The sequence below is a fragment of the Bos mutus genome, chromosome 1, assembly GCF_027580195.1.
Source record: "Bos mutus isolate GX-2022 chromosome 1, NWIPB_WYAK_1.1, whole genome shotgun sequence".
In the NCBI taxonomy this organism is placed as follows: domain Eukaryota; kingdom Metazoa; phylum Chordata; class Mammalia; order Artiodactyla; family Bovidae; genus Bos; species Bos mutus.
In genome coordinates, this window is record NC_091617.1 from 44,855,555 (window position 1) to 44,876,495 (window position 20,941).

General features: G+C 35.4%; 1 protein-coding gene across 14 annotated transcripts in view; it reads right to left on the reverse strand.

Annotated features, from left to right (window-relative positions):
* SENP7 (SUMO specific peptidase 7) overlaps positions 1-20,941 on the reverse strand; it is a 185,669-nt gene that overhangs the window by 19,298 nt on the left and 145,430 nt on the right. For all 14 annotated transcript variants that reach the window (XM_070368720.1, XM_070368745.1, XM_070368746.1 and 11 more), the window contains 6 exons: positions 16,812-16,845; positions 12,373-12,552; positions 10,672-10,934; positions 8,405-8,538; positions 6,926-7,042; positions 552-674 (listed from right to left, as the gene is read on the reverse strand). In XM_070368720.1, the coding sequence (XP_070224821.1) occupies positions 552-674; positions 6,926-7,042; positions 8,405-8,538; positions 10,672-10,934; positions 12,373-12,552; positions 16,812-16,845 (851 nt within the window). The remainder of the gene's footprint in view (positions 1-551; positions 675-6,925; positions 7,043-8,404; positions 8,539-10,671; positions 10,935-12,372; positions 12,553-16,811; positions 16,846-20,941) is intronic.

A 20,941-nucleotide genomic window follows, 5' to 3' on the forward strand; every position in this document is an offset into this window, starting at 1 on the left:
ACCAGGAAAAAATAAATCACATATATTTAAGACAGATAAAATGTAATGCAAATTATTGGCTACAGTGGTGATAGAAAAAGTGCAAAGCCACAAAAGGCAATCAGTGAGGCAACCAGAGCTGGGCACAGTAGGACAATGCTACACCCAGTGCTGAAGGGGAGAGTGAAGAAGTAGTGGCTCCAGACGAAAGTTAGAGCTCTGCCTGTCCAGTGAAAGAAGGGCCCACAAATGAACTAGAATCACTATCAAAATAACTGCCCAAGGCAAAGAGGGTAAGGAAGAAACATCCTGACATCTTCTTTCCTTGCCATCCAACCTCCAATATTCCCAACAGACAATTGGAAATGCAACCTGCAAGAGTCAGCCTCCCTGTGATGAGGAACAGAACAGTGGAAGGGTGAGAAATGCCTTTCAGAACAGACAGGCCCAGGACACGCACAAGTGGTAATACTGCTCACTCTAGGAAATACAGTAAGAAGGTATTTTGCTAGGAGCATCAAAATAGTAATGCTTTCCTCTTAAAACTTAAGTATATTGGAAGACTGACTTACGAAAGATTTGGATTATCTTCTGTTAAATTATTTTCCTTTCTTGTCAAGCATTTGTAGAAAAAGCTACTAAAAATATGACTCCGTTCAACAAGTTCATCTGATGCCTTCTCCAATATAAGATACCTATAAAGTAACAACACCACAAAAGTCAGTTATTTTTAGATTTTACCTGGTTTTCCTCCAATTATTTTATGAGTTCTGAAAATCTTCATTTGTATGTCCAATTAGAGTCAAAGCAATCTTGCAGTTTGCTCTCATTTCAGATCTTTTTGTTGTTGTTGTTGTTCTTTAACTACCTTACCTTCTATCAAGGTCAATTAAAGCCGAAATTTTCCATTTTCTCATTCATTTACTTAACACGTATTTCTTAAGTTCCTAGTATGTGCTAAGTACCGTATTTATACTAGCAACATTAAATAAGAGGGGGAAAAAACAAGTTCCTGGCCCCAGAAAAGTGAGGGTAAAAAGGAAATATTAATCAAATCATACAATCACATATAAAACTAAAACCATGACATTCCTAAATAAATCTAGAGAAACTTTAATAACTCTTGAGACACTACTAATTGCTAAATCCTTAGTCCATTTTCATATAAAACAATTCAACACAAGCTTGTATTTCAATCACTTAGTGATTAAATCTCTCATATTTACAGAACTCTGGTATTTTAATAGTTTAAAAAGGTTCAAAAATGACCTTGCAATTTCTTTTTTTAAAAAAGCATAAAAGACAAATTCAGTTTGAATTTTTTTTAATGTGGTCATGCAGAGCATATACTGTGTGAAAGGAGACACAAAGAATGCCTTCGGTGTGCTCCAAGTATTCTTTTATCTTAATCTGAATGATGATGACATGGATACATATATATGTGAACATTCATGAGCTGTACACTTAAAATTTGTGCACTTTCCTACTTGAAAGATATTCCTCAATTTTAAAAATAATTAGGAAGTAGTTTAAAAAATTAACATAGGATCCCCTCTGAAAAGAATTCAAAGAGACAGAGATACAGGCACCTCAGTGAAAAAGAAGTATAGAAAAATACTCTTAGAATCAAATTATAAATAAAGTTCTAGTAATTATTTCCAATAAAATACATCAAAATTAACACCAAAGATGATCTAATATATCTCACAAAATATAAATTTGACTCTACTTAGGGCTACAAAACTTAGTAAGATGTAAGATGCTCAACCTTTAGAAGGAAAAATCATCATAACGCCACCAATAACTTTAAAATAAGGCAAAATATTATATGAACCATAAAAGAGATACAAAAAAGATATTATGAGAGTTAATAATACCTGTTTAATCAGGAAAGGTTTTCAAGAAGGTAACACTTGTGAGGAAGGGGAGTAAAATTTCAAAGGGGAATAACATTTTAACATGTTAAGATAAAGAAGAGAAAATTCCATGAAGCAAGAGTAACAGGGCATTAAGGCAGAAGAGTGACTAAGGAATGGGCTTTGTTTAGTAGACTGTTTATAATTTAATTTTGCTGGAGACCTGGGTTCGATCCCTGGGTTGGGAAGATCCCCTGGAGAAGGAAATGGCAGCCCACTCCAGTATTCTTGCCTGGAAAATCCCATGGACCGTGGAGCCTGGTAGGTTACCATCCATGGGGTCGCAAAGAGTCGGACACAACTGAGCGACTTCACTTTCACTTGCTGGACTATGCAATAGGCACAGGGTTATTAGTAAATGGCAGAAAATACAGATTAGTGTCATATTATCAAAACACTCAAATGCTTGACTGAACTCACTTTGACAGGTAATAAGAAATTAATAAAAGTTTCTAATGAGAATTGCATTCATCAAGTGGTTTATGAATAATAATGGTGATAATAATATACTTAACAGGAAAACAAAGACAAAGGATATAAAAAAATAATTTAGATAAGATAAGTATACTAATGGAGAAGGCGATGGCACCCCACTCCAGCACTCTTGCCTGGAAAATCCCATGGATGGAGGAGCCTGGTAGACTACAGTCCATGGGGTTGCAAAGAATCGGACACGACTGAGCGACTTCACTTTCACTTTTCACTTTCATGCATTGGAGAAGGAAATGGCAACCCATTCCAGTGTTCTTGCCTGGAGAATCCCAGGGATGGGGGAGCCTGATGGGCTGCCATCTATGGGGTCGCACAGAGTCGGACACAAGTGAAGCGACTTAGCAGTAGTAAGCATACTAAAAAGATCGATGACAGAGACAGATAAATGAATTTGAGAGACGAAATCTACTACTCAGGCAACTGAGTATGTAGAAAAGAAAGAGAGGGTGAAGAGTCAATGACAATGGAAACTTCACTTCCAGCCCAGATGGAATAAGAGGGATCAGATTTACACTCCTATTTGAAACAAGCAAAAAATCAAACAAAATACACGGAGCAATAGTTTTTAAAACACAGCACATCAGCAACAAAGAATACTGACCCTTGAGAGATGGTCAGCTCCATAACTGCCTCAGCTTACTGCCTTGATACATTTCAGATTACAACACAGAAAGCAATAACCCAGATAAAAGATGTAGACTCCCTGAGTTTAGGAGATGCTGAGAGTCAGAAAATACTCTTGCTGCTAACGCAGCAAGAGTTTGCAGATCAGAATATTGGAAAGGAAAAAGCAGTATAGATAGAAAACTCCAAACATATGCAGAGCATCCTCCTCAAGAATTTAGCAGAATACTGATCACTGCATTATGTAAGAAAGACACTTAAGACTGGAAAAGGAACTACCTGAAAAAAGTAGAGAGAATGGTACCCAGCATTCATTGCAGGAATACTGCCTGTTGCTACCAGCCAGGCTGGAAAACCTCATAATTCATGAGAAACTGAGTACCATATTCAGAAGGGTCTTTCCTCAGTAGTGGGGATTAATCTGTTGGTCTTACCTAATAAGTCTTAAAAAGCAAGAGTTTAAAACCACTGAACTGTTTCCAAATCAGTTCAGTTCAGTCTCTCAGTCATGTCTGACTCTTTGCAACCCCATGGACTGTAGCACACCAGGATTCCCTGTCCATCACCAACTCCCAGAGCCTACACAAACTCACGTCCATCGCATTGGTGATGCCATCCAACCATCTTTTTCTCTGCCGTTCCCTTCTCCTCCCACCTTCAATCTTTCCCAGCATCAAGGTCTTTTCAAATGAGTCAGTTCTTTGCATCAGGTGGCCAAAGTATTGGAGTTTCAGCTTCAACATCAGTCCTTCCAATGAATATTCAGGACTGATCTCCTTTAGGATGGACTGGTTGGATCTCCTTGCAGTTCAAGGGACTCTCAAGAGGCTTCTACAACACCAGAGTTCAAAAGCATCAATTCTTGGGTGCTCAGCTTTCTTCACAGTCCAACTCTCACATCCATACATGACTACTAGAAAAACCATAGCTTTGACTAGACAGACCTTTGATGGTAAAGTTATGTCTCTGCTTTTTAATATGCTGTCTAGGTTGGTCATAGCTTTTCTTCCAAGGAGCAAGCATCTTTTAATTTCATGGCTGCAGTCACCATCTGCAGTGATTTTGGAGCCCAAAAAAACAAAGTCTCTCACTGTTCCCATTGTTTACCCATCTATTTGCCATGAAGTGATGGGACCGGATGCCATGATGTTAGTTTTCTGAATGTTGAGTTTTAGGCCAAATTTTTCACTTTCCTCTTTCACTTGCATCAAGAGGCTCTTTAGTTCTTCCCTTTCTGCCATAAGGGTAGTGTCACGTACATATCTGAGATTATTGATATTTCTCCCAGCAATCTTGATTCCACATTGTGCTTCATCCAGCCCAGCATTTCGCTGATGTACTCTGCATATAAGTTAAATAAGCAGGGTGACAATATACAGCCTTGATGTACTCCTTTCCTTATCTGGAACCAGTCTGTTGTTCCATGTCTAGTTCTAAATGTTGCTTCTTGACCTGCACACAGATTTCTCACAGGTGGGTCTGTGGGGAGTTTTGGAATCTCAGAAGGCAACATAACCAGGAGAGAAAAAAGAAAACTCACAGAATACAAGCCTAACCGCAACTGTGGAAAAGGAACTTTCCCACCAAAGGCTCTAACCTAACAACCTAACGCACAGCCTGGCTTGCTGACAGAACAAAGGATTGAGTGAATACCCAAGGAGAGATAGCAGGCTGCATACCGGCCCCTCCCCGCCCGGAGGCAGAAAGGCAGGCAGACAGCCAGAGCTGGAAGGCAAGGGGCTGCTGCAATCTAAACCCCAGAGATGGCACCTTCCATCAAACTGTGAGCAGGCTCCCAGCTGCTAACCAAATTTTTCTGAGATCCTGGATGGTTGACAGCCACCAGGAGGGTTGCAGCCTGAGATCAGCTCTCCAGGAGACATATGGCACAACTGAGACAGTACTCTCATGGCACACCCAGGAAACCAAGCAGCCGGGACCAAGGAGGTGATTAAGACACACGGCCCACCTAGGACAGTGCACTCTCCAAGATCCTGGTCGCTTGAGCTGCTCAGACCTGGAAAGTGCACAAAACGCATGCCCAACCCACAGAGACTGAGCCAGAACTGTGTCTGAGTGTCTCCTGTGGAGGTATGGGTTAGCAGTGGCCTGCCCCAGGGACAGGGACTCTGCATGCAGCAGACCTGGGTATGGCATAAGCCCTCTTGGAGGAGGTTGCCATTAGCCCCATCATAGAACCACCAGAACTTACACAGGACTGGGCAAACAGGCTCTTGGAAGGCACAAACAAAACCTTGTGTGCACCAGGACCCAGGAGAAAGGAGCAGTGACTCCACTAGAAACTGACCCAGACATGCCCATGAGTGTTCAAGAGTCTCTGGAGGAGGCGAAAGTCAGCAGTGGCCTGCACAGGGTGGGGGGCACTGAGTGCAGCAGTGCGTGCATAGGACCTTTTGAAGGAGGTCACCATTATCTTCATTACCTCCACCATAGTTTGGCCTCAGGTCAAACAACAAGGAAGAACACAGCCTTTCCCATCAACAGAAAACTGGATTAAAGATTTACCCAACATGGCCCCGCCCATCAGAACAAGACCCAGTTTCCCCCTTAGTCAGTCTCTGCCATCAGGAAACTTTCATAACCCTCTTATCCTTATACATCAGAGGGCAGACAGAATGAAAACCACAATCACAGTAAACTAACCAAACTGATCACATGGACCACAGTTTTGTCTAGCTCAATGAAACCATGAGCCATGGTGTGTAGGGCCACCCAATATGGATGGGTCATGGCAGAGATTTTCCAAATAATCTGTTTCAAAACAAAATTTAAAAATATTTATAGTAATATACCAGCACTCAGTAAAAATATCACCAGACATGCAAAGAAAAAAAGAAAAACAGTATGACTCATAATGAGGGGAAAAATCAGTCAATTGAAACCAACCCAGAACTGACAAGGATGCTAGAATAAGTAGAAAAAGACATTTTTAAAGTTATTATATAATAATTATATTCCATATATTCGAAAAGCTACATACATGAAAGATATTTTTTAAAAGACCCAAATAGAACTTATAGAGATTCATTCTACAAAGTCCAAGAAGAAGAGTAGATGGTAACATGAGACTTTTAAGTCTTATCCTTATTAGAATAAGGATAGCACTACTATTAAAATGATAGGGCTGAAATTATATGATGATAATAAATTGATTTGGGAATGGTCAGTGAAATAATCAGGAGACATCTTGAAAAATAAATGTTAGAAATGTGGGTCTAAGGATATAGTACAAAATGAGGACAAGAGACAAATTATCGCTGCATGAAAGTTTAGAAAACTTTTTTATAAATTCATTCAGCTATAATTTTATAAATTCATTGGCTATATAAAAAATTGAAAACTGTAATAGAATAGTGATATAGATTCTTAAAATGTTGGTTAACTTTTACAGCACTTAAGGACACATAAAGAACTATACAGTTGTTTCATCCTGGTTTCCAAAGTGATGTGTCATTATGTAAGTACTTTCATCAATAATATTATAGTCAAAGCATCAAGCATCACTGACTCAATGGACATGAGTTTGAGCAAAATCTAGGAGATGGTGAAGGACAGAGATGCCTGGCGGGCTGCAGTCCATGGGGTCGCAAGGAGTTGGACCTGACTTAGTGACTGAACAACAAAATAGTCAAAGAAGTATCAACCAACAGCAAGCAAATAGCAAAAATGAAAACAAATGAAACAAGAATAACTCTTCTGAAGTATACAGTATCTATGGGAAGTAAAGGAATGAAACAACTTGTCAACAGTAGAAAACTTCACTAGACAAAATTTTTCAAATCTGAAATTTGAGTGGGTTATTTTCAGCTAGAGTTAAAATACTTCAGAGGTATTTACATCAAAACCTGTAAAACAAATGACATAGTGACATGATCATGTTTCACTGTACTTACTTAAGATAGAAATCAATGATTACATCATTAAGAAACTCTCCTTCTTCTAAGCACTCCAGATCTTCATTAGTTACTCCTAAACCCCCTTTAGTAGGTGGTGGAGGATATACAATCAACCTTAAAAAATAAAAATATAAGTAAAATATATTAATAATGAAAACTCTAGTCTCAAAGGGATTTGTTCTTTGGGACAATACAGGGCAGTAGTATTCAATAACTAAAATCTTAGGGTAAAATATCTGACACAACACAATCAACTATATTTTCCTTCCTTTGTTTTCACAAGCTACTAATAGTACTATCACTGAGTATCTTTTCATTTCCAGTCCTTCCCATGTGGGCTAGTCTCAGTTTTTGTCTAATCAACAGGTTATCTCACTATTACTGAGGATGTCTCTCTTCTGTACAATATTTAACTTTCAACAAACTGAAGTAATAAACCATATAAGATTCTCCTATGCTCCAGTTTCCACTGTTAAGTTTGAATACCCAAGACTAAAACAGTCAGCAGTCAAAAACTATGTTCTCCTACTAGTAACTAGTCTATACCAGCTGGACAATGAAGAAATACATGGGAACTTAGGAGGCAAGTTTCCCATAACAACATGCTTACAATATAAAACTTAGGAGAACATAAAGGAAATAAACCATCAGATCACAACCAGAAAGAAGTGGAAAACAAAATGACAACTAATTAGGCATTTTTTCCTTTGGTTCTCTCTCTTAAAGTTCAGAAATAAGAGCAGTTGTAAATTCTGGCTATAATCTTGAAACAGACAGGGTGGTACTCACTGTACAAATATAGTCAATAATAAAGGTATAATATGTACTTGTTGAACTAGAAAGATTCAAGAAGGTAAGAATCAACTGCAATTGATTTAATCTTCGTAACCATTGCACCTAAATTAAATAATATGGGAAATTTTTAAGTCATAAAATGATAATAACTATTTAATGACTATTTCCCTATCCTGTGCTGTCCGTTTGTTTTTTAACAGAGAAAAGGAATCATGTAGAGGAATAGAAATTATTCTCAAATGCAAAGACTGCCTTATTCTACTTTATTACCATAAGAAGACACAAGAAAGACCAAATATGAGCAAGAAGTAACTTGTGAAGGGAAGTTCTGATAAACTTCAAAGTACCCGAAATTGAGGCACACTTTAGTAAGCAATTTCTCTTTTCCTACCATATATTCAGATATGGGATACATAATCTTAAAAACCTTATACTTCTATTCAAATATTTTCAATAAAGGCTTTGACACATTTGACATCTTGGCTACCATTTCTGACTTCTTAAAACATAAAACTAAGTGAAGTGGCACTGACTTGTTTTCTTGATTATTTTTATTATTAACTGTCAGCAAGAAAGCAAAACTGAAAACATTTAAAACGGTAAAATACTTAAAATCAGCAACATGAATGAAAACTACTAATGTGCCCACCTATTACAAACAGGATATGACACAGTACATACTTCTGAACAGGTCCAGTGTGCCTGACTTCTCGCCATTCCTCATCTGGATTAGAAGTAATAGAAAGCGAGTAGCAACCACTGCTTTGCTTCTGCAGTAAGGTGTAAGTAGGCTTGGCTGTATCTGTATTTGAGGGCTGACCCCCGCCAAAAAAAAAAAAAAAAAAAGGCAAAGTAAAAGGTCTCCTTATACCCGTACAAATACATATTAACTCTCAAAGGGACAAAGTCAGAAGTTAGACTTGTAAGAGAAAATGGGACAAAAAGAAATACACACCAGTGAGTTATATACATACACATATACTCTTATAATTTCTACAAAGATATAATCAAATCAAAATAATACTCTGGAGCAAAAGATAATGTACTATGGATCAAAGTTTAACCTCAAGTGTTACTTATAGGTCCGGGTTTTACAATTTTAGAATCTGAAATCAGTGCTGTTCAAAATGAACAAAAGAGGTGATAAGTAGTAGGAATGTTTTTAAAAGACTGATAAGTGTTTATAACAACATAAACCGATATTTTATTATTAAATGGAGAACTATGATACAAATTTGTATATACAGTGTAATTATCAAGCAAAATTTTTACAATATTATGCAAAAGCCAGTGGTGAAGTCTTACACCTTATCTTTCACTAATGTGTCTTTCTACAGACCTTTAAAATAACAGATTAAAATAACCAAACCCACATGTGAGTGCATGTGTATGTGTGCACACGCCCCCATCACAGAAAACTTAAACACTTTTCTTTCTGCAGGTATTTGGCAGAGATATATAAGCCATAAATATATTAACAATCTCCTATAAAAATAAATACAGCATTTTAAAACTTACCATTAATTGTTTCAAGATTATCTTAGATTTATAAGAGTTATAAGCCTCTAAGGTGGTGGTGGTGGTGCTGCTGCTGCTGCTGCTAAGTCGCTTCAGTCGTGTCCGACTCTGTGCGACCCCATAGACGGCAGCCCACCAGGCACCCCCGTCCCTGGGATTCTCAAGGCAAGAATACTAGAGTGGGTTGCCATTTCCTTCTCCAAAGCATGAAAGTGAAAAGTGAAAGTGAAGTTGCTCAGCTGTGTCCAACTCTTAGCGACCCCATGGACTGTAGCCCACCAGGCTCCTCCATCCATGGGATTTTCCAGGCAAGAGTGCTGGAGAGGGGTGCCATTGCCTTCTCCTAAGGTGGTGCTAGTGGTAAAGAACCCACCTGTCAATGCAGGAGACGTGAGTTCAATCCCTAGGTGGGGAAGATCCCCTGGAGAAGAGCATGGATAGAGGACCTTGGCAGGCTATAGTCCATAGGGTCTCAAAGACATGACTAAAGCGACTTAGCATTTAGCAAGCCTCTCACAGATTCCCCTAACACTAACATCTTTTAAAAAACCACAGTACAATTATCAAAACTAAGAAATTAAAGTTGTATGATACTATAAACTACAGACTTTATTTTGATTTTACTACTTTTTCCAGTAATAAATTTGTTTCAGGATCCTACAATTCCTTCATCTTTCTTTATTTTTCATGACCTTGGTATTTTTTAAGACTGTTGGTCAGTTATTTTATAACTGGGCTTGTTTGATTTTTCTCATGATTAGACTGAGGTTATAAAATATTGAGAAAAACAATATAGAAGTGATATACCCTTCTCCATGCATGATGTGACAGGTACATCAATATAGTTTATTACTGGTAATGTTAACTTTGATCATTTGGGCTAAAGTGATATCTGTGACATTTCTCCACTGTAAAGTTACTATAGTGGAGGAAAAAAATTACTTCTTTTTCGTAATTAGTATTTAAGGTGAGACACTAAGATTATGCACATATCCTGACCTACTTTAAGTTTTCACACATTAAATTTAGCATCTCTCCATGGATCTTACCTGCAACAATCATAACTATGATTTTTCTAGTGGTGGTTTTATATTTCTCTTGTTCCTTTTACATTTTTTAATTGCAATATTTTTCTAAGAAAAAATTATCCCTTGCCCACCTTTTATTATTTGTGTTTTCATTCATCTGTTCAGTTAATCACATGTATCAATACACATTAAAGGGTATATATCTTATTCTCTAGTAATAATTGCACGTATCATTACTGATTTTGTTGATCTGTTTCTAGCTTTGGCGCTGGGAATTCCTTTAGGTTGGTTCCTGTGACCTTTGACAAAGCATAGCATTCTAAAATCATGCTAATTTCAATGAAAGAATTTTTATCCAACTGCTTCCCTCCCCCTCACTAATTACATTAATCATATGCTAACCTGAGACACTGATTTCATCTTCATTTCTTCAGTAGTAGCAGCAGGGAAAGAACAAGTTGAAGCACAGTAATAATGAATAAAAGAACTTTCTTTTGAAGACAGGTTCTGAAATAAAGGAAGTGCCTGAACCCAAGACAATGGATAAGAAAGCTCTAATTCTCCATTGGTTGTACTTATTTCTGTCATAATGTCTTTCAATTTCAATTCTTCTCTCTGTGAAATAGAACTGTGTAGCTCAAGGAAAATGAATTCAGTCGATTTTGCTATGAAAGAAAAAAAAAATCAGTTTTTATTGGTAGTATTATTTTGCAAGGGGATTAAAATTAAAATAATTTGATTATTAGTAACAGTAAGGATGGTATAAGGCTCAACAAACTATTTTGCATCATAGTTAATAACCCAGGCAAATTGAATTCCAAAACAACCATTAGTAGCCTAGAACCAAAACTCACAATTTTAGACTCCTACTGCATTAGAATACAAACTCCACAATGGTACTGTATTTCCAGTACCTGGCATTTATTAGATGTGAGCAAATATTTGTTAATGATTGAAATATATACATTATATACAAAACAGACAGCCAGTAGAAAACTGCTATATAGCATAGGGAGCTCAACCTGCTTGCTCTGTGATGATCTAGAGGGGTGGGATGGCGGGGTGGTAGGGAAGACCAAGAGGAAGGAGATATGCGTATACTTATGGCTGGTTCACATTGTTGTATGGCAGAAAAAAACATTATATTATAAAACAATTATCCTCCAATTAAAATAAACAATTAATTAAAAAATTTGTTAATGAGTATGTGAATAAGTAAATGATGACTAAACAATTATTTTTCTCTAGCCTTCTCTATATAGCAAATCTGCTCATTAAAATTTTCATTCCAACACTTCCTTCAGAATCATCTTCTTTCATTAGTCATTTCAACAGTGGTTTCAAATGACATTCTCACCTCCCACAATGATTATAAATGGCTTGAGCATCTTCCCAACTCCTCTGCTATTGGATCATAAATTTCCCAAATTAATTTGGAAGCAATCAAGATAACAAAATAAGGAATTTTAAAGATTTAAAATTCAGATCATTACTTAACATCTTTAATATGCAAGGCAGTAGGAGGGGAAAAGGTAGAGAGATTAAAGAGATAAGAAAGAAATTTACTAATCTGATTTAACTAATTCTAAACCAGACTTCTTAGGAGTTGGAAACTAAACAAAGTTGGAAAATATTTCAAGATACATATATACCGATAGGAACATTGGAAAAGTATTCAATCCAGTCTTAGAAAAATGATACATAAGTAAGTATATCAAGTTTTCTTTTTTAGAAACTAAAGAAAATCTTGAAAGACTTCTGTATTTTATTTAACTTTGCCACTGATTAGTTCTGTCATAGTTCATTATGAAATCAGGGCAAGAACTCTTATGATAGGCAGCCAAGGATGTCAACTGACTAAAAGGTAAGGTACTGCTTTTATTTTAGAAGATAATTTTAATTGGTTGAGTAAAATTATAAGGAGAAATTATGAATAAAGTAATTTATCTTAAATAATATCAAGGGATAAATTATTTTTAATTCAGTGAACTTAATTTCAATTCAATGAAATGATTACATTCTACTAAATTATTTTAGAGGAAAATTATTTTATAGGAGTTCTCAGATAATCTTGACATTTAAAAGAAATCTTTTTATACTCACATTGCTGGCTTAATACAGAGTTTTCTAGTTGAGTCTGAATCTCCTGAAGATAATTTGAGGAGACCCAAAGAAAGAGGATAGCATGACTTTTTTTACTGTGATCATCATCTTTATTTTTCCATAATCCAAATCTCTTTAAATGTGTGGTATCCACTAGCAATGAAATCTCATGCATGGACACTGAAAAAAGTAAAAGATAACAAGGTAATAAATTAATCTGTTTAGGAATACAACACATGCACTGTATGACTCTTCTTTAACAATATATTTTTCAAAAAGAATTACATGCAATGTTTTTAAAAAATATTATTTATAGCACATTTCAATAAACTTGGCTGAAATACCTAAACACTATTATTAGAGTAAAAAAGATCATATAAATTAGAAAGGGCTAAATAATTATTAAATGGTAATAAAAAGTAGGAAGTTAGCCTCTCACCATTATATGATCTCAGACTATCTTATCAATGCAGTAAACTAAGCACAGTGTAACTAAGAAAATTATATAATTCTATTTTGGTCAATACTATCAACCAAGATTCCAAATGCTATCATAAGCCACTTAACACCTATTTCCCTTCTAAAACATTTATCCAAAGATTCTCAAGAGTAATATGAGCTTCTGAAGGATCTAGGATAATGTTTTTTTTGGAGGCACCGCAGTTTGCAGGATCTCAATTCCCCCACCAAGGATTAAACCTGGACTATGGCAGTAAAATTAAATTATTTTTAATTAAAATTTTAAATTAAGAAATTAAAAGACGCCTGCTCCTTGGAAGAAAAGCTATAACCAACCTAGACAGCATATTAAAAAGCAGAGACATTACTTTGCCAACAAAGGTCCGTTTAGTCAAAACCATGGTTTTTCCAGGAGTCATGTATGGATGTGAGAGTTGGACCCATGAAGAAAGCTGAGCGCCAAAGAACCATGGTGTTAGAGAAGACTCTTGAGAATCCCTTGGACTACAAGGAGATCAAACCAGTCAATCCTAAAGGAAATCAGCCCTGAATATTCATTGGAAGGGCTGAAGCTGAAGCTCCAATCATTTGGCCACCTGATGCAAAGAACTGACTCACTGGAAAAGACCCTAATGCCAGGAAAGATTGAAGGCAGAAGGAGAAGGGGACGACAGAGGAAGAGATAGTTGGATGGCATCACTGACTCAATGGACATAAGTGAGCAAGCTTCGGGAGTTGGTGATGAACAGGGAAGCCGGGCATGCTGCAGTCCATGGGGTCACAAAGAGTCGAACATGACTGAACGACTGGACTGAACTGAACTGAATGGCAGTAAAAGCCCAGAATCCTAACCACGAAGCAACCAGGGAATTTCTAGGATGAAATCTCTTAAAATTTTCCGAGGTTTTACTGCTCAAAATTTTGAGGTAATCACTCTGAATTAACACTTTTCCCTTTCATTTAGTGAAAAGAATCTCCTGGAAGGACCTTATTTTGTAACTCAAAGACACATACAAAACTGGTGTAAAGAAGTCCTGAGGTCATCTGGTTCAACTGTGAGAAAACAAGTAGCTGAACTAGGAATATAAATATCAGTTAAGTACAATCCCAAGACTGTTACCTATCTGAAATAAATCTCTTACTACTCCTCCCCCTGTTTTTTCCTGGCACAGTGCTACTCAAAATGCAACATTCTCAGCTTGCAACATTGCCATCAGCCCGGAAGCAATTGGAAATACAGAATTCAGGCCCCACACTGGATATACAGAATCAAAATCAGCACTTAGAGAAAAATAAAAAAATAAACAGGTAATCCAGATGAACGTTAAAGTTTGAAAAGGATTTTACAATGAGCATTCAAATACTCATTAACTTGTCATCTTAATGTTTTCCAAGATAGCTATTCTATTCATTTTTTCTTTATTTCTTTCCTATTTCCTCCTTCCTTCCGCTATTCTTTTCTTCCATTATTTCATTTCTTCAGGTTTTTTCCTTGTTCTCTTTCTGGATTTCTATTTCTCTTCTGTGCCTGTCCATATGCATGCCTTCCTGACTTGCTCTCTTTCTATCCTGTCATGTCTTATTCTAACCTACCTCCCCTCTTCTTTTACTACTTACTGGCTCCTTTTTTTTTTTGTATGTCTTTTTTTTTTTTTAATTGAAATATAGTTGACATATAATATTAGTTTCAGGTTACAACATAATGATTTGATTTTTGCATACATTATGAAATGATGACCATAATAAGTTTAATAACCATCTGTCTCCCTATAAAGTTATTATAATATTACTTACCATATTCCTTATATTGGAGATTATATTTCTGGGGCTTATTTATTTTAAATAAATTTATTTTGCCTTATTCACTTAATTTTGTCCAGCTCCCCATCACCCTCCTCTCTGGCAACTAGCTGCTTGTTCTGTTTATATATGAGTCTGCTTCTCTTTTATTTTTAGATTCCACATACAAGTGTGATCATACAGTATTTGTTTTTGTCTGCCTCATTTTGCTAAGCATAGTACCCACTAGATCCACCCATGTTGTCACAAATGGCAAGATTTCATTTTACAATGGTTGAGTAATATTCCATATATCTCGCATCTTCTTTATCCATTCATCTATCAATAGACACTTAGGTTGCTTCCACATATGTTTGCTTGGCTACTGTGAATAACGAATGCTGCAGTGAATACTGGGGGTGCATGTACTTTTTCAAAACAGTGGTTTGTTTTCTTAGAGTAAATATCCTGAAGTGAAATTTTTGGGTCACACAGTTCTATTTTTAATTTTCTGACCAACCTCCATACTATTTTCCATTGTGGCTGCATCAATTTACATTCTGAATGTATGCCAACAGTGCAAGAGGGTTTCCCTTTTTTCTGCATCCTTTCCAACACTTGGCTTCCCTAGTGGCTCAAACGGTAAAGAATCTGCTTGCAATGCAGGATACCCAGGTCTGATCCCTGGGTCAGGAAGATCCCCTGGAGAAGGGAATGGCAACCCACTCCAGTATTCTTGCCTAGAGAATCTCATGGACAGAGGAGCTTGGCAAGCTACAGTCCATGGGGATGCAAAAAAAGAATCAAACATGACTGAGCAACTAACACTTTCCAACACTTGTTATTTGCTGTCATTTTGATGATGGCCATTCTGGCTGCATGAGGTGGTATCTTGCTGTGGTCTGGATTTGCATTTCACTGACAATCAGTGATGTTGAGTATCTTTTCATGTATCTGTATGTCTTCTTTGGAAAAATGTCTGTTCAGGTCCTCTGCCCATGTTTTAATTGTTTGTTCCATTGATGTTGAACTGTATGCATTCTTTATATATTTTGGATATGAACTGTTTATCAAATATATGATTTTCAAATATTTTCTCCCATGCTGTACATCTGAAATTAATATGTTGCATGTCATTTATACCTTTATTTTAAAAAAAGAATTTGAGAGGTAGCTCTGTTGCATAGATCTTTATCTACAGATTATAGCACTATCTTTTATGAAATTTTCTTTTGAATCACAGGTCTTTGTTTCTTCTAAATAGCTAATGTTATATTGTTCCATAATAACTTATTAAAATTTCCTAATTAAAAATATCAGGGTGTGTATATACACACACACACACACATATATACATATTCTAATATATTACATATGCCTTATACATTCTTACTACTTATAGTAGCTTCCTAATCATTAAATTTATTCTAATAATACATAGTTGTAGATTCTGTACATGGTATATGGGAAGAGTCCAACTAAAGTTACTTCAATCTCATCTTCAGTCTGGGGAAGGTTTCTTCTTCCCCAGTTCATTTCTGAAGTGCTATCTGTATATATTTTTCTTGCTCATTCTTTTCATAATTTATTCTCTAAAGAGACTGTTCTCTGTTGCTTATTATTAGTTCTCTTAGTGTTGTTTATTCTGAAAGGTTTTTATTTGGGAAGAGAATGAGAAACCTCAGTCTCCACAAATTACAGGTACATTTTCTAATCCACTTTGTACTTTATCTAATCCATTAGATAAAAGTGTACTTTATCCACTTTTTCTAATCCACAGGTACTTTATCTAATTCATTAGGTAACAAATGGTATAAATGCTCTTTCTTAATCCCTATGCAAAGCCATTTACATGGTTGTGTGCAACACTAAAAATTTTCTTCATTCTTTACTTACAGTTTCTATTTTCACCCATTTTTATATATCAAAACTCTCACTATAAAAACTATTTTTCTTATCCCTTAATTTTACTTTAAGTCATTGAAATAATATACCATTTTAAGTGTTACAAAATATTTTAACTCCTTTGGAAGCTACTAAAATAGTGTTAGGTTGAAACACATTATTAATCTTACATTTACGCAAATTCTATAGTGGAAAAAGTATGAAAAACTAGGTGCAGAAATACTTCAGAATTTTTGCTGACCAGTTTTATACTCAAAATTACAGTGAAAAGAGGTCATAAGACAATGATAGCTTACCTTGAAATGGGATCTTAATATACTTTGTTGTGAACTAAAGAAAAAACAAAAAAGCAAAACAGGAGTTACCACTCAAAATGTGTTACTATTCAAATTTTTCAAAAAATTGTTCTTCTTTAAACCACAAGTAAGTAATCAAAGTCTATGTACTAAAAGTCATAAATCTTTTCCTCTTAAACTAAGAAGATATTTCATTGTAAATACTTTGTCTTACAGAAGTTTAAGAACCCTGTGCAAGGAATTTAATTTTCAATATGCTCATTTATAAAACCAGTAAGACTATACGTAATATATTTTCAAAATGTTTTCAGAATATTTAAGGAAGAAATAAGATAAAGTCCAAAAGAACTGCCAAGAGACCTCAGAGTATCAATGATTTTGGTTAATTAACTACAAAGCAGAATTTGATTCTTATCTCTGTTGACATTCCCAGGATTCATTTTTCTTTGTTTCATGTTATACATTTCCTTCTGACTGAGATTCAGCAAGGTTCCCGCTCATTCCACTACATCTGTGCCAAGACACTAAATTTTCTCTAGGTATCTTTTGTATATATCTGATCTCCTTAATTGTTGATTTTATAATAAACTTTCAAGAGTTATGGAGCACCTAAATCTTACGTGTACCATCTAAAATAGAGGTCCCTTCAAGTCTGTCAAATTAATTCATGCCTATTGATTTGTTACTTGGTTAGGTTTCCCTTTTGATCAATACATTTATGAAACTGTTGACCAAATCAGGGATATAGCCTGTGAGCAGAAAACAAAATTTAAAATGGTGTTGGTACAGGGGTACCTAAATTAACTACCAACAAAGTTCCAAATAAGTAGCAAACAATGTTTGGTGAAACCACAGGTTTACTATGCCTCTTTTTTTTTCTAATTAAAAATTTTTTTCATGCTGTAGTTTCCCAAATATAAAACTCACATTTCATTGTGTAAGTTAGCCACTAAAGCAAAATTTGAGCAAAAGGACAAATGGGGTTCAAATGTTGCCTCTCTTATCCCTACTACTTTTTATAAACAATAAGTAGGTAAACTTAGGCAACTTACTGAACCTCTCAGCTCTAGGTCAGAACCTTAATCAAGAGGAGCTATTATCATTAGACTCTAGCATCTGATTCAGTATGTTATCTAATCTGATTTAGTCAAATACATCTTATTACTATGTCACTTTCATGTAACTGCTGTATATTTCGTGTATACACCCCTTGCTAAATTCTGACATGTTTCACTGGGTCATTAATCTCATAAAATATATCTTAGCAATTGTAAATAATGAGCTATAGAAAATGAATATAAGAAGTGTTTGCTATTAAGATTTTACAGTCATTACTATGAAATTATGAATTAGAAGTAGTACATCTATATATCTGGCTGCTGCTTTCTACATTATTGTTTCATTCTCCCACCATAAGCAACCTTGTCCTATCAAAACTTTCAACTTGGCAAGAATTACATACTCATTTTGCCTTTTTCAATGACTAAGCCAACATGCAACCTTCCCAAAGCCAAAGCCCTGAATGCAGCAAAAAACTGAATCCCTAGTTAAGAAATCAGAAAGATGTTCTTGTGGCAATAAGGTAATCCCAAGTTCTCTGAAATCATACCATATCTATTTAAACTTAAAAATAAAGCTGAACATAAGAGATTTTTTGTAACTTCTAACAACAGCCAGTACAGTTTTTTTAATATATACTTAATAAACATTTTTCCTATTATTAACAAAGTTAAGATCTAAAAAATTAAATGTGCAGCATTCTCTACTGCAGCATTCTCAACATTAAAAAAAAAAAAGGCAATAATAACTTAAATGTACCACTCTAAAATAATGGCTCTAACTTATATAAGAGTTTCCCACTACAGGTATTTCTCTAGTGCAGCTCAACTGTAACTGTCATGACAGAGAACAATATCTCCAGCATCCATAACAATACACAGCAGATACTCATTAAAGATCTGGAAAATGACTAAGTTTAATTCTCTAATATACTATCCCCTCCCAAAAAATAAGACGTTCTTTACCTTATAAGTTATATAGAATATGATAAACTCTGTCTGAACAAGAATATATATTAAGTTTTTTGAAAAGCTTGAAATTTTTAAGACTTTTACCTTTTTCCTGTTTTATGTTATTCATTTTTTTTTTTTTTTAGATTTTTAAATTTAATTTTAAGTAATTTAAATTTTAAAACTTTATATTTAAACTTTATGCAAATACACACACACATAATGATGGAAGTACGTCAAAAGGATGCAGGAGACAATTAAAAGCTCCCAATGACCAAAGTTGGAAACGTTTGAGCAGCAAAATAAAGAGTATTGAATTATGACCTGAGGCTTAAAACAAATATCCATGAATCTCTACTGATATAAATAAATTTCCCTTGTCTATTTAATGAATGAATAGATAAGGGATAAGAAAAAAATCTTCCTTGCAGAGATATTTCAAGTAACAGGCAGAGATTCCACTGTGAAGGAGGAGCAGAATCATTTCCTAGATTAAAAGTGTGTGCTGCACATAGTTATGTTATTCATTATATTTTTCAACCTTAAAACTTCTTAAAATCCCTCCATAGTAACATAACTGTTTTAATTTTTGAAGAATTCCTCTCAACCTTTCTTCACACACATATATTTTACCTGCATATATTTACTTTAATTTACTAAACCACATTCCTATAATCAGACATTTAAGATTTTTTGTTTTTAATTAAAGTCTGCATTCCAATAGACATGAGACAAATGTTTAAGACCTGCTTTATGACATTTATTGAATATCTGCAGTCCTATATTACTTGTAATAGCAAAATACTGGGGACAACTGCAATGTCCAACAGTCAGGAATTCAGAACAATCCAATCATTCCAAAATAGGTAGGTGAATTAATTTAATGTGATTATGGTAAGTTAGAAAACAGTATGCAGAATGGACTGCTCTGGTGGCTCAGTGGTAAAGAATCTGCCTGCCAGTGCAGGAGATGCAAGTTCAGTCCCTGAGTCAGGAAGATCCCCTGGAGAAGGAAATAGCAACGCACTCCAGTATTCTTCCCTGCGAAATCCCGTGGCCAGAGAAGTCTGGCAGGCTACAGTCCATGGGGTCACAAAAGAGTCAATTAAACAACAATATATAATGCTACATCCTTTGGTTTTAAAGATATACAGTTAATATGGAGAATACAGAATGATGTAGAGTTAATACTAATTGTCTCTGGATAAGCAAGATTATAGGTATTCTTCAAATTGTTCCTTTATTCATTTGTGGATTTCCCTGGTGGCTCAGCTGGTAAAGAATCTACCTGCAAGGCAAGAGACCTGGGTTTGATCCCTGGATTGGAAAGATTCCCTGAAGAAAGGAAAGGCTGCCCACTACAGTATTCTGGCCTATACAACGTCATGGATTGAACAGTCCATGGGGTGGCAAAGAGTCAGACACGACTGAGTGACTTTCACTTTATTCATTTGTAGTTTTTTGTTTGGTTTTGGGTTTTGCCCATAACAAGTCTACCTGAGTGTATAACAGCATAATTAGTACACTAATTAATGAAAACCCACTGAGGAATATTTATGTTAAATTTTTCTCCCTTAGCTAATCAGTTACTATAACATATTTAGGTTACCTAATTTTTGGCCATTACAAAGAACTCTACAGAAAAAACTGGTCAAACCTGGGTTTTAAATGAAAAAGCTAAAAGTAAGGGGAAAAATTAAGAAAAAGTGAACAAAATTCCTTAAAGTAATTTTAAAAATCAACCTAGGCATATCAAAAGCATTAATATCTGAAAATTAGTGATCAGAGAAGATACATTTTAAACAGAATTGCTGTGATGTTTTCAATCAAAGCAATTTTAACTATATCATAAGCTACCACTATGGGTACTTCCCAGAATTTGTACACGGTTACTCTGTTGGGATAATAGAGTGCATGGTACATGGTCACCAAGTAAACATATACTTCACGTCTTAAATCATATACTGTCCTCTCTGTGATGTCTTCCCTGACTGCTCCAGCCAGAGGAAAGGAGAGATCATGTCTTAACATTTTTATATTCCCTACCCTATCTATAAGACAGTGAAATATTGCTAAATCTTCTAGGAAAATACTTGAATTATAATTTGATATAGTCAATTC